General features: G+C 41.2%; 1 protein-coding gene across 2 annotated transcripts in view; it reads right to left on the bottom strand.

Moving 5' to 3' along the window:
- PCNX2 (pecanex 2) overlaps nt 1-12,740 on the bottom strand; it is a 309,389-nt gene that overhangs the window by 257,357 nt on the left and 39,292 nt on the right. For both annotated transcript variants that reach the window (XM_028849636.2, XM_028849638.2), the window contains exons 6-8: nt 8,018-8,165; nt 7,729-7,874; nt 6,097-6,190 (exon numbers count right to left, since the gene is read on the bottom strand). In XM_028849636.2, coding sequence (XP_028705469.2) covers nt 6,097-6,190; nt 7,729-7,874; nt 8,018-8,165 — 388 coding nt within the window. The remainder of the gene's footprint in view (nt 1-6,096; nt 6,191-7,728; nt 7,875-8,017; nt 8,166-12,740) is intronic.

The following is a 12,740-nucleotide window of genomic DNA, read 5'->3' as shown; positions in this document are numbered from 1 at the left end:
AATCCCAGAACTTTGGGAGGGTGAGGAGGGCAAATCACTTTGAGTCCAGGAGTTCGAGACCAGCCTCGCCAACATGACAAAACCCCATCTCTAGTAAAAATTAGCCAGGTGTGGTGGTGTGTGCCTATAATCCCAGCTACTTGAGAGGCTAAGGCAGGAGAATTGCTTGAACCCAGGAGGCAGAAGTTGCAGTGAGCCAAGATCACGTCAGTGCACTCCAGCCTAGGCCACAGAGCAAGACCCTGTCCCAAAAAAATAAAAAATAAAAATAATAAAAACTCAGGGCTGGAAAATTTAATTTGAGTCTCTACCTCTGATTTCTATGTAGATTGGTTTAAAACAGGTCATTTTACAGGTTTCATTTTACTGTACTTCCCCACTTATAAAAGGAGGAGATCACATTCTGTGTTCAAATGCGTTGATCTGGCAAACTGCTAGTGCTTTGGCTCTCCCTCTAACCGTCCCATCAAAGATGAGGGATTTATTTGTTGAGGTCGTTTTGATAATCCCACATTCATCAGGGTTGTTTTGCTCTGCACATAGATTCCCATCACTCCTGCTGCATAGAGAACAAACCACACTCCTCCACCAGTTTCATGTGCCCCAGGGCCCTACTCGGCCCCTCCTGTTTAGCTTCTCCTGCTGTCCTTCATCCCAGAACTCCAACTGGGCCATCTTTGTCACTTCCAATGATTCATTTGATTTAATCCCACATTTATTGAGCACCTACCTATAAAGGGCTAAGTGAAGGCTGGTTTTAGATGCATGCAATCTAGAAAAAGAGATGGGAACTCTCTACAAGTAAATGAGATACCAGGGAGAATGTGATCAGCATCCTCCTGGCAGCAACTTGAAGAGATGAATTTATTTTCACAGGGAGGACTGAGAAGGAAAAGAAGTATAACAGAGGCAGATTGTAACTTGAGCTTTCAAAGATGAGACTTTCAAAAGGGAGCAATGAGTGGAGACCTTAGCAAGGTGGTTTGGAGGCGCCTGCAAAGTGGGAACCACCAAGGGCGTCTGGATGCCGCACATGTGCGCAAGAAGAGCTGAGGGCAAGCGCTTTCCCACTGGAGAGGCAGGGCAGAGGCTGACCACAGGTAGTGCACAGGCCACAGTCAACCACGCACAACCTGTGATCTGTAGTGGTATTAAAAAAAAAAAAATTAAAATCGGCTGGGCGCGGTGACTCACGCCTGTAATCCAGCACTTTGGGAGGCCGAGGCAGGCGGATCACGAGGTGAGGAGATTGAGACCATCCTGGCTAACATGGTGAATCCCTGTCTCTACTAAAAATACAAAAACATTAGCCGAGGCCAGGTGGCACGTGCCTGTAATCCCAGCTACTCAGGAGGCGGAGGCAGGAGAATCACTTGAACCCAGGAGGCGGAGGTTGCAGTAAGCCAAGATCGCGCCACTGCACTCCAGACTGGGTGACAGAGGGAGACTCCATCTCAAAAAAAAAAAAAAAAAAAAAATTAAAATCAACAACATGAAACAAAATACACTTTTAGATACAAATATGCATTTCTAGCTCCTTGTGGAAAAAACTGGAAAATCCTGTCACCTGGGGCTTATGAGCCATCATAAGTAGACTAACATAGCAGCAGCCCTTCAGATGGGATAAATGCCCTCCGATTTACTGCAGCCATCACCACTCCTCTCTACCATTCCACACTGGGCCCCCCTCACCTATTTATCACACCTGCCTGGGCGCTGAGGAACCCTGAGCCTGTGACGCCTCTGTGGGGGATGGGAGCAGGGAGGGAGACTCACCTGTCCATCAGCCACTTACTATCTACATGAAGCTGAGCACTTCTGACAATCAGTCTTAGTTTCTTTATCTGTAAAATAGAGCTAGTATCACCAACCTCGGTTTGTTGTGCAGATAAAGTTAGGTAATTTAACACTGAGCTTAGTGCATAAGTGTTTAACAAATGGTGGCTGTTACTACCAGAGCTATTGCAGGCAAGTGCCTCGTTCAGAGCCACGAACTGCCGTAATAGTACACATGGGAACAAGGGGTAAGGTACAAGCCACTCAGTCCTTCCATGTGGCAAAATCCTGACCTGCTGGCATTTCACTGGCTCTACTCTGGTTCCATTCTTTACCTCTACCATGAGAGACGGAGATACAGCAATGACATCCCCAGGTGCACATGAGCTCAGACGAGTGCACACATGTACTAGTATGTTAATTCAGAAATTCAAAGATCTAAATTGAGCCAGATGGCTGGTTCTTATTCTGCTTTCTGAGAATTTTTCTTTCAGATAGCCAACTCAAAGATTCCCAAATCATCATTACATCATGGGCTTCTGCAAAAGACAAAGCTTATAACAAATCCAAAGAAATTAGCCCCCCGTGAATGGGTAGCACAGCTTTCCATGTGTCAGAGTCTGGGGAGAAGTTTGAGACAATTGGAATATCCACCCTAAGCCTGTCAGACAGCAGTTTAAATCCAGAAGATCATCTGACTGACATAGGACTGACTCGTTTTTCTTGAGCACGAATTAAACAGATGGTAGCGCCTTAACTGCTTTTCCAGAACTACCTAGGGAACAGCTTCAATGCTGTAATTTTGCTAAGTGAAGTGACTGCAGTTTTGTGCTTATGCATCTGACAGGAAGCACTGTATATCTCCCGTGCCCAAATGGGCCGCTGAATGCCACACCACCACATAACAAAGTCCCCTCTATTATCTATCTTAAGGACTAACTATACATATAATAGCAAACTGTGTGTATTATTTTACTTTATCTTTGAAGCACAAGAAAGAGAAATTACACATGGCAATGTGTCCTTCTTTTCTAGAACTCTTCTTGTTTGTTGGTGTTTTTGCTACATTTTGTTTTGTTTTTTGTAGAGATGGAGTCTTGCCATGTTGCCCAGGCTGGTCTCAGACTCCTGGGCTCAAGTGATCTTCCCACCTCAGCCTTCAAAAGTGCTGAGATTGTCAGGCATGGTGGCTCACGCCTGTAATCCCAACACTTTGGGAGGCCAAGGCTGGCAGATCATGAGGTCAGGAGTTTTGAGACGAGCCTGGTCAACATGGTAAAACCCCGTCTCTACTAAAAATACAAAAATTAGCCAGACGTGGTGGCAGGCACCTGTAATCCCAGCTACTGGGGAGGATGAGGCAGGAGAATCACTTGAACCTGGAAGGCAGAAGTTGCAGTGAGCCGAGATTGCATCACTGTACTCCAGTCTGGGCGAAAGAGCAAAACTCCATCTCAAAAAAAAAAAAATATTGAGATTACAGGTGTGAACCACCATGCTCAGCCCTTTTCTAGAACTTTTAAGACCAACACCCTGTCAAATAATGCTGGAAAAAGAGCAGACAGTCAAAGACCCAAAACTTGCTATCTGAGACTGGTGGACCAAGGCCTTGCCCATTGGAGCATTCACACACGAGAAAAGCTAGGGGTGACTAGGGACATTCAATAAAGATTTTCTTCAAGGGGAAAGTCGCTTGCAAAAAACTTGAACGTTTTTCTCTTTACAGGAGCTCAGTAATTAATTCAGTTGCCATTTCACCAGAAACAGAGTCCTCAGGGGTCACTTGTTGATTTTGCTGCCTGGCTTTTGTCCACAGAACTCCAAATATCCCTCAGAGAGCCGGCCCCATCCAGTCTCAGGGGGAACCTCGAATCCAGTTCTGTGTGTGTAAGCCCAGACCAAGTGCTTGCTTGGTCTTAGTGATTGGGCTCAGGGAATATGGCTCAGTCAGAACCAATCAGACCTTCCGTGGGGTCTACGGGAAAGAAGCATACTGTTCTTGCTAGACTTAGATGAGAAAAGACACAAGATCTAGGGTAATGACAGCTGTCTTTTGACCGCTAGGGTGAGGTGTTCGAGAATGGTATCAAAACAGAGGAACAGGAGAGCGATGGAAATGGCAAAACTAGGCCCCAATGACTCAATCTGAACCTCTTTGTCTAGACAGATGTCTTTATCTAGACACTCCTGAAGACAGATGGACTCAAGACTGTTCAGTTACATCACCGCAAAATCCCCACTTTGAGTAAACCTGTCTGAGATGGGTTTCCCTCCTGTGTAACAGAAAGGGGTCTGACTGTTCTATGGACTTGAAAAGGCACATAGGAAAGGGCCAGGTATTCTGAGACTCTCCACTAAGCCACACGCCTCACAAGAAAGTTCAGCATCAACACTGCTCAGTTGCCTCTCAGTCCAATACTCTCGCAGCACCCCAACACAACCTCACCAAAAGCCATTTCACCAAGGCTGAATGCACTGTGGCAAACCTATGTCCAGGCAGCTCTGGAAACGGAAGGCAGGTTAAATATAAAAGAGCTGTAATCTGGAAAGGAAATGCAGAGGAAATGAAAGAAAGTAGAGGCTGGAGGAAGTTTAATAAAGACAGATAAATTTAAGGGGAGAAAGCAAGTTAGCACGTCGTGCTAGAGGAGGCAGAGCCTAAGGAACTGAGGCTTAATGAAAACACTATAGGTCCTCTCTCTCATTTTAATTTGGATACTGTAAATTTTCAGTTTTTTAAGGCTCTGGATATATGGCCTTATTCTAACTATCATTACTGACAAATGCAGTCCAAGTATTTAACCTAGAGGAAAAATGACATGTTTATCCTGGGGGGGGGAAATTAAAACCAAATATCTTGTAACTTTACTTTGGGATAAAACAAGAATTTGTTCTAAATTCAGCTTAGAAAAACTTCAACTTTTAGCTGGGAATTGCAGAATAATATGGCAGTTTTCAAAGCTGTGTTCTCATGCAATTACATATTTTGTCTGAGAAAGCTGCCATCTTAGATGACTAAATTCATCAAACCATCATAACGTCTAGAATGTCCTGGAGGTTAGAGTAAAGATGTGGACAGCAAACCTCCCTCTCCTCTTGGGTGTCCATTTGCATGGGGACTCTGCATGCTTGTTGGATGGAGAAGAAGAAATTTGTGCCATCTGGATTGCTGCATGGTACCTGAGGGAAAAGGAGAAAGAGTGGACGGCAAGTGGGGGATGAACAATATTTCTGTTTCCCCACACGAGTGACTTTGGGCACATGCAGGCTGCTTTAGTGCAAAGCTCAGAAGGGACTGCGTGGCGAGAGAGAGCCGTCACCTACAGTTCCCATCAGACCTACCTGAATGGCAGGCACTAGCATTCCTAAGCAGGTAAGAAACAGTAGTGGCATTAAAGAGAGAATGCCCTAAGAAGCTGGCACACAACAGCATTCCACCTGGAGGCCAGAATGCAAGGACAAAGACAGCCTTTATTCTAAGCACACAGAAGCCTCCCCCTGAATTTCCCATATACCCTTGGGAAGACTTTAAACTTGGAAAGACACACGGGGTCACAGGCTCTGAAATTAAGGTTTAGATGTGAAGCGCAAGACTTTCCAGTTACACCGCGAAAATCTCCCATAAGCCCTCAAATATACGTATAATTCTAAAGAAGGATACATGAACAATTTACTTCCACACTTAGAGCAACCAACTGAGACATGGCCATATGGATTATCCACAAAGAATCTTGAAGCCCAGGATGAAGGATGAATTCTGTCTGCCACTGACAAGATATACAGCTTGCCCAATACACTATTAATCATCATATGTCCCAGATATGCAAACTAACTTAATATCAACTTCACCTAATTTAATATCAACACAATTAAGAAAGTTATTCAAAGCATTCTGAAGTACAATAGAAAAGATGTGTATCTATCTGTAAAACAGTTTGCCTTCATTACTGTAAATGAGAATAAATGAGAACTAACCACATTTCTAGTCCGCTCCTTGGGACAAATTTAATAATGTATTTGAGATGTGCATCACCATCTTTCTTGAAGGGAACATTATTACATTTATACAGGGTTCCTGTCTATTTATATTACCTACATGTTATCTTCGTTTTTGGAAGCAGCAACGATTAAAATGGTTTCATTTATTTTTCATTATTTCAGAATGTCAGATTTTCTTTTTCTTTCACGCAAAACTACATGCTTTAACAACTACAAAGGGATTAACACATTTCTTCTAAACCAGAATCCTCACTTTATCTTCATCGCTGTGTCTCCCAGCAATGCAACAGCTCTCAAGCCTGGAAACAAAGCTCCACTCACCGAGCCTGAGACAGACAGTCACAGTTTGATGGTAGAGGCTGTAAAGGACCTTCTTTCTGATTTCCGGATTTTAAATAACAGGATCTAATTTCCCCTGTAAAATCAGAAAATTTCAGCAAAGGATATGACATAATTATTCATATAGAATTGTTTCAACTTATACAATTTTCAAGTTAAAAGGAAACTTATTTTGGTCTGTTGTAATAACTGTTGACAATCTGGATCCATTCTTTGTATTTCTCCACAGAATGTATATCATGAGAAGTTGAAGGATGTCTGAAAGAAACGTGACTAAGAAAATTTTCTTTGACCTGCTTCCCTGCTAATATACTTAGACAAGTTTTGACTTGGTTACTTATGATTTAATTGCTTTTGATAGACTTATTTCTGTCATCTCTTAATTCACTTTACATACATTCTCTTCATGTGTCAGCATGATCTGTGCTAGCATATAACTGGATTTTTTTGTATATGAATACCTCGGTGTCATGTGCAAAAAGCAGCTTATTAAGAGTACAGTTTTGACTGGTGGACCACATGAGACCATCTCTGCCTCCAAATGTGCAGACGAGCCAGTGCCACAGCACACTGACTGATGTGTCAGCCTGTTAATGAGGAAAAGCAAGAGGTGGAATTAATCTGCAGAGTTCAATTAGCTCCACTAAAGCAGTTCAGGATACTGAGGTATGAAAATCCGTTCCCTTTCTAATGATGTAAACGGTTTCTGCCCAGAAGAGCTCCTACTAGTGCCTTCTTCAGTTGACACAGGAAGCGTAATTAACCTTGTCTGTTGTGAGCAGCTGGAAGGTGGCCCTCAACTCAAAAGGTGTTTTCCACCAAGAGAAACTGTAACAACCGCAGCCCCTGTGGAGGCTTTCGTGTAAGTGCTAATGTTGTTCTTTATGATGTAAAAGTCCCTTATATTTCTGCACATGCCAAAGCATTTAAAACTATAAACTACCGAACTCCAGATAAAGTAACCATATAATGTATTCTCCAAACCAGCATCCTTTTGAGAGTAAAATAACAAGCACTACTGGAGCTATATGATACATAAGCCAAGACCCATCCCAGAAAAACTAGGACCCATATCCCTTATCCTTTGAACTTTGAACTTGCCACTTTATAATTCTCTATGTATACTATTTTAAATCCTTTTTATAACAAAGCGATGGAAAAATATATCAAGGTCAGGTGTGCAACACAGGTCCAACAAATATTTACTGACTACTGGGCATTGCCCTCTTGAAGTTGATAACTGTGAGGGGGAAATGCCATTAATCAAATTATTATACAAGCTGTAATATTATCAAAGAAGGAAAGAGACGGGGTGTTAAGAGAACAACAAAAACTGACGAACCTGATTAAGTCTGGGGAGTTCAGGAAAGGTGTCCCTGAAAAACTTACCTTAGGACCAAGATCTGAAGGATCAATGGCACACACGGGCACAGCATGTGTAAAGACCCTGAGATGGGAGGCAGCACACTCCGTTCAAAGAACAGTGTGTGGGCAACTACGGCGTTAAGTCTTCCAGTTCTCAAGTCTAGTGCTCAGGCTAAGATATCACGATGAGTCTGAGAAAGCTGACAGTTTTCCCTGCTTGTTCATTAGTAAAGAGCTCCAAAGACTCACCATGTTCATCAATGAAGACATGCATAGCATCCACAGATATCTCTTCTTGTACAGACGTTTCAGGCCCACTGATGACTTGCAAGACAGAACTATCTTGTTGGGAAGTTACCCTGTAGATTATCTGTCTTTGTCTATTGCCCTGGAAACTTAACACATATAAAAGTTTCAAAAAAAAAAATGATTAGAAGTTCTTCCTTATCCTTGATAAAGCATTAAAAGCAGAAGCCAGTAAATGAGGCTGTCTCATAGTTTATGACTAAGCGAAACTAAATAAGTAACTTATCCTTACAAGGCCGTAGTCTTGGCAGGCTGAGTGCACACGGGGCTGGTGCTAGTATGGTCTTGACTTTGTAAGTCTGGTTTTCCTTGCTTAGGACTGTGTCCACTGGGCTTTTCATTTTCGAGGATTTCCTCCTTTTTTTCCTGGGAAGTGTTATCTGAAAAACATTGCTTTACCTGTTAATATAATATAAAATAATTCAATGTGAAAGCTCTGGGAAATAAGTTACCAAAACTGAAACAAGAATAGAAAGAAAATCTAAGCAGCTCCTCTGCAAGCAAAAGACTTTTAAATAATTTTTCATTTTCCTAATTATGGAAGTACCTACATATATTTGAAAAACAGAAGCATGTATAAGTCTGAGATGTGTTATTTAGGCGTCTACAAACACCTACTATTTTATATACAGGTTGAGGGACTCCCTTGAAATAAATCGGTGACCACACATGTGCCCAGCTGGAAATCACCCATTTAGGTTACACAGGTCTGAAAGGTTCATGTCTCATAAATGAATAACCTCAGATTCTAAAAAATTACAAAAACAAATCTGGCTATTTCAGAGCAAGGTCCCCTTTACCATTTATAAATCTTAACAGTCTTTCTTCTCACTCATCTCTAAAACTGAATTTTCAAGCTAAAGCTAGAATTGGACCCTTCATAAAGCAAATACTTATAAGTATAGCTGGGGGTGGGGGTTGTTTTTGTTTGTTTGTTTGTTTGAGACAGGGTTGGCCCTGTTGCCAAGGCTGGAGGCGGGAGTGCAACGGTGGAATCACAGCACACTGCAGCTTCAACCTCTTGGGTGCAAGTGACTCTCCTACCTCTGCCTCCCAAGTAGCTGAGATGACAGGCACATGCTACTACATCCAGCTAATTTTTAAAACTTTATGTAAGTATAGGGGCACGCTATGTTGTTCAGGCTGGACTTGAACTCCTGGCCTCAAGTGATCCTCCCACCTCAGCCTCCTGAAGCACTGGGATTACAGGCATGAGCCACCACACTCGGCCAAGTATAGCTGGTATAGCTGATTTTGAACAACATGCTTATTGTACTGTGTAGGACACAGTGAGCTACAACACCTATTCCTTGCCCTGAGAACATTTTAAGGTGAATGAGAATTCCAAGATCAATAGGTACAGAATGTTTTTATGTTTTTGCATTTTTGGAAGACTCTTTAAACAATGAACCACTAAGGGTCTCAGGTTATACCATTATGCAAAATGGACTGCATATGACCCTGAGGATCAGCCCTTCCTTCTCTGCGGACACATTCCAACTGTCACTTTTAAGATCAAAAGGACCATTGTACTCCCATGACTTACTCTGAGTAAATGATTGGCTCTTAAGCTCAACAGTCTGTGCCTGAGAGAACAGAATTGAGCCTGAACCTACAAGTTCTTTCAAGACACACCATTAGAAAAGTCTATCAAGACCTGCCTAAGCCCTCAGAAAGCAAAACTGTGTTAGTGTCTGTGGGATATAAATCACATCCTTGCGTCTAGAACAATGTTATTCATCCTGAAACTTCAAGTAATTAGAGGAGCAATGCTGGCTTCTCTGTGAGTCCTGAAGATAAACATTTTCAGCACATCTGTGAAACTACCATAAGAATTTCCTTGGTATGAAAATGTTTGCATTTCATTTGACAGCCTGTCAAGATAGAAGTTTTCACAGTTTTCAAGAAACACATTTATAAGAAAGTGCTATCATAACAAATAGCTTTAGCCAGTAATCATGCCTCATAAAAAATCGCAGAAAGGCACATTGACACAGCTCTCCTGTTTCACACTAAGAGTCTTTGAATTCGTTTGTTCACATCTCTTCATCATATCTTAGACTCCTTTTCTCTTAAATGGGTACATTACGTAAATCAACATATGGGTGATTTTTTCCCTTTTTTCCTTAAAAAATACATTTATATAAATGTTTCTCTTTATAAAAATACTACGCATTCATTGTATGTAATTTAAAACTACACAAAAGAAAAAACTTTGAATCACTCCTAATCCTGCCATCATATTACCACTGGAGCCAATTTGATATATATCATACTAATCTCTTTTTCCTAGATATATGCACTTTTTTTTTTTTTTTACAAAAATGAAGTCATAATACAGGTATGGTTTTATACTTATCATATTTATCTTAAACTACTATAAATATTTAACGTTATTGGATATTCATCTACATCATCTAAAAGTAGTAGTTATATATTATACTGATAATGGTATAAATAGACCCTAACTATAAATTTACATTGTTTCCATTTTCCATATTATAGACAATTTTTCAATGATCATTTCTATATACATTCATGATTCTTTTCTTAGAAATTCTTAGAAGTTAGGAGACTGAATATACGAATGGACAATGGCCAGAAATTATTCATAACATAGAACTCTGACCAATAATCTGCAGCACCCAGCTGAGAAAATCAACCCATTATCCAGGGTAAGCAGCCCAGGAAGACAACATCCTATGCACAGGTCAGACTCGCAGGAAGTCAGACCACTGTTTCTGGCAAACAATCCAGGAAGCCAAACAATAACCCCCGTAATAATTAGCCCGAAATGGCTAGGACTTGATTCACAGCTGACAGCTTCCCTAATGTGTGTCCCTGCTTCCAACTTAGGACCACCCAAAGAAAACCAAATATAGTCCCCTACTGAAGCACATAGGATGCCTCACTCCTAGTCTAGCCACCTCCAGCTTCATAATGCCCAGAACCTCCAGTCAGGGCACATCTGAAGCCTTCCCTTTTTTCCACTATAAAGCTTTGTCATTCTAGTTGCCTTTAAGTCTCAGGTGAACCCAAGTGATGACGGCTGACTCCCTCACCATAAGTAAGCTCTGAATAAATAGACTTTGCTTGTTCTCATATGGGCAGTCCTCATTTATTTCCACAAAGTAAAATAAAGTTGTGTCAAACAAAAAAGCAAACAAACATGCTTTAAAGGTTTTTCAAAAGTGTGTGGTTTTCCATAGCCTTGAATTCTAGGATATTGCTGAGACCTGAGAATAATCCTCTGAAGAGAACCTGGGCTAGAAATAAGAGTACATTAGAGAGAACTAGAAAATCCTGTATCTTTTTCTAGTGAGGTCCAAGTTCAAGCACTGTCCTACTGATGAGCAGGAAAACGATTAGAGAACATTTCCTAAGCTGCTAATATCATTAAACACCGTCACGTTGTTTTATAAACAAACTCAAAAACTGGGTTTTCAGATTACAATAACAAATACTTCAGTGAAAGAAGAATAAGAGGATATTACCAATCTCAAAGACACATGACACCACTGAAAAACTATCTAAATTGCCACCTTTGATGTTGATGGCCTTCTAAGAGCTAAAAGATTCATTGTAGTCTGTCCTTTCTTCCTTCAATTAAAATCCTCTGTCCTTTCCTAAAAGAAGCATATAATTCATTCCAACCCCTCCCTTCCTGCTGTACCTTCAAGTTCTTGGTACCTAAGCCTATCTCTTCCCATAGAATACCTCATATCTCCCTGCACACAACCTCGATGTCCAATTTAACCCTTCTGACTGAATGTGGCTGGCTGAAAAAATGAAGAGCAAAAACTCAAGCAGGCAAACCAAGTAAACTTTACATATGGCCTGAGGGAAAACAAAAATAAAAGACTAAAATTGATCAAATAGCAAAACTTTTCACATATTTTCCTAATTGAATCCTCACAATAAATCTGTAACATATTATGATTCCTGCTTTGTAGAAGAAACTCCAACACAGATGCATCTGATCAATTGTCCAAGCTCAACCAGCCGATATTACTGAACCAAATCTGGCCTTGTGCTGTCTGGTTCCAAAGTCAGTGCTCTATCCACTGGACACATTGCTTCTGGGAAGGCCTTCATGTGCTCTGGGTTAGCACTGTCTAATACAGCAGCCAATAGCCACACGGCTACTTAAATGAATTAAAATGTAATAAAATTTAAAATGTCACTTCTCATCTGCACAGCTCCCTTTTAAAGTATTAAACAGCTGCATGTGGCCATTGGCTACCATATTGGACTGCAGATATGGAATATTTCTATCACTGCAGAAAATTTTATTGGACAGTGCTAGCCTAGAGGTATGAATCTCTATATTGGATAGATGATAAACACCCACATCTTTTATTAGAAACATTTTTGTCTCAAGTTACTCCTGCTTTATATACCGCCCTGTCTGTTAAAAAGTTTAAGTAATCAGAGAAAATTTCTCAGAGCCAACAGTATGGAGCCAGAGGAGCCTCTGGCTGTCCAGAGAGCAGAGGAAAAATCCCAGCACTAAGAAACGTTACCACCTACAGCACAGAAAATGAGCTACCATAGGCAAACACAACTTTCAGTAAGCATTCCTACCATACAGATGCTATCTCAACACAGATCTAGGTAGAAATGATATGCTCAGAAATCACAGCATTAACAGAATTTAAAGCTGAAAGACCTTATAAAAGCTCTAGTCCAGTAACATCATTTTAGCCATGAGGAAAGTGAGGCCCAGAGACACTAAGTAACCTGAAAATAAACGTACCTTATCTTCATATAGGAAATATCATTTAATTTTTATGCAAGGACTCTGGAACAAGACTGCCTGGAATCGCTGGGCGCGGTGGCTCATGCCTATAATCCCAGCACTTTGGGAGGCCGAGGCGGGCGGATCACGAGGTCAGGAGATCGAGACCATCCTGGCTAATACGGTGAAACCCCGTCTCTACTAAAAATACAAAAAA

The sequence above is a fragment of the Macaca mulatta genome, chromosome 1 (assembly GCF_049350105.2).
Source record: "Macaca mulatta isolate MMU2019108-1 chromosome 1, T2T-MMU8v2.0, whole genome shotgun sequence".
NCBI lineage: Eukaryota > Metazoa > Chordata > Mammalia > Primates > Cercopithecidae > Macaca > Macaca mulatta.
This window is presented reverse-complemented; position numbering and strand designations above follow the sequence as displayed.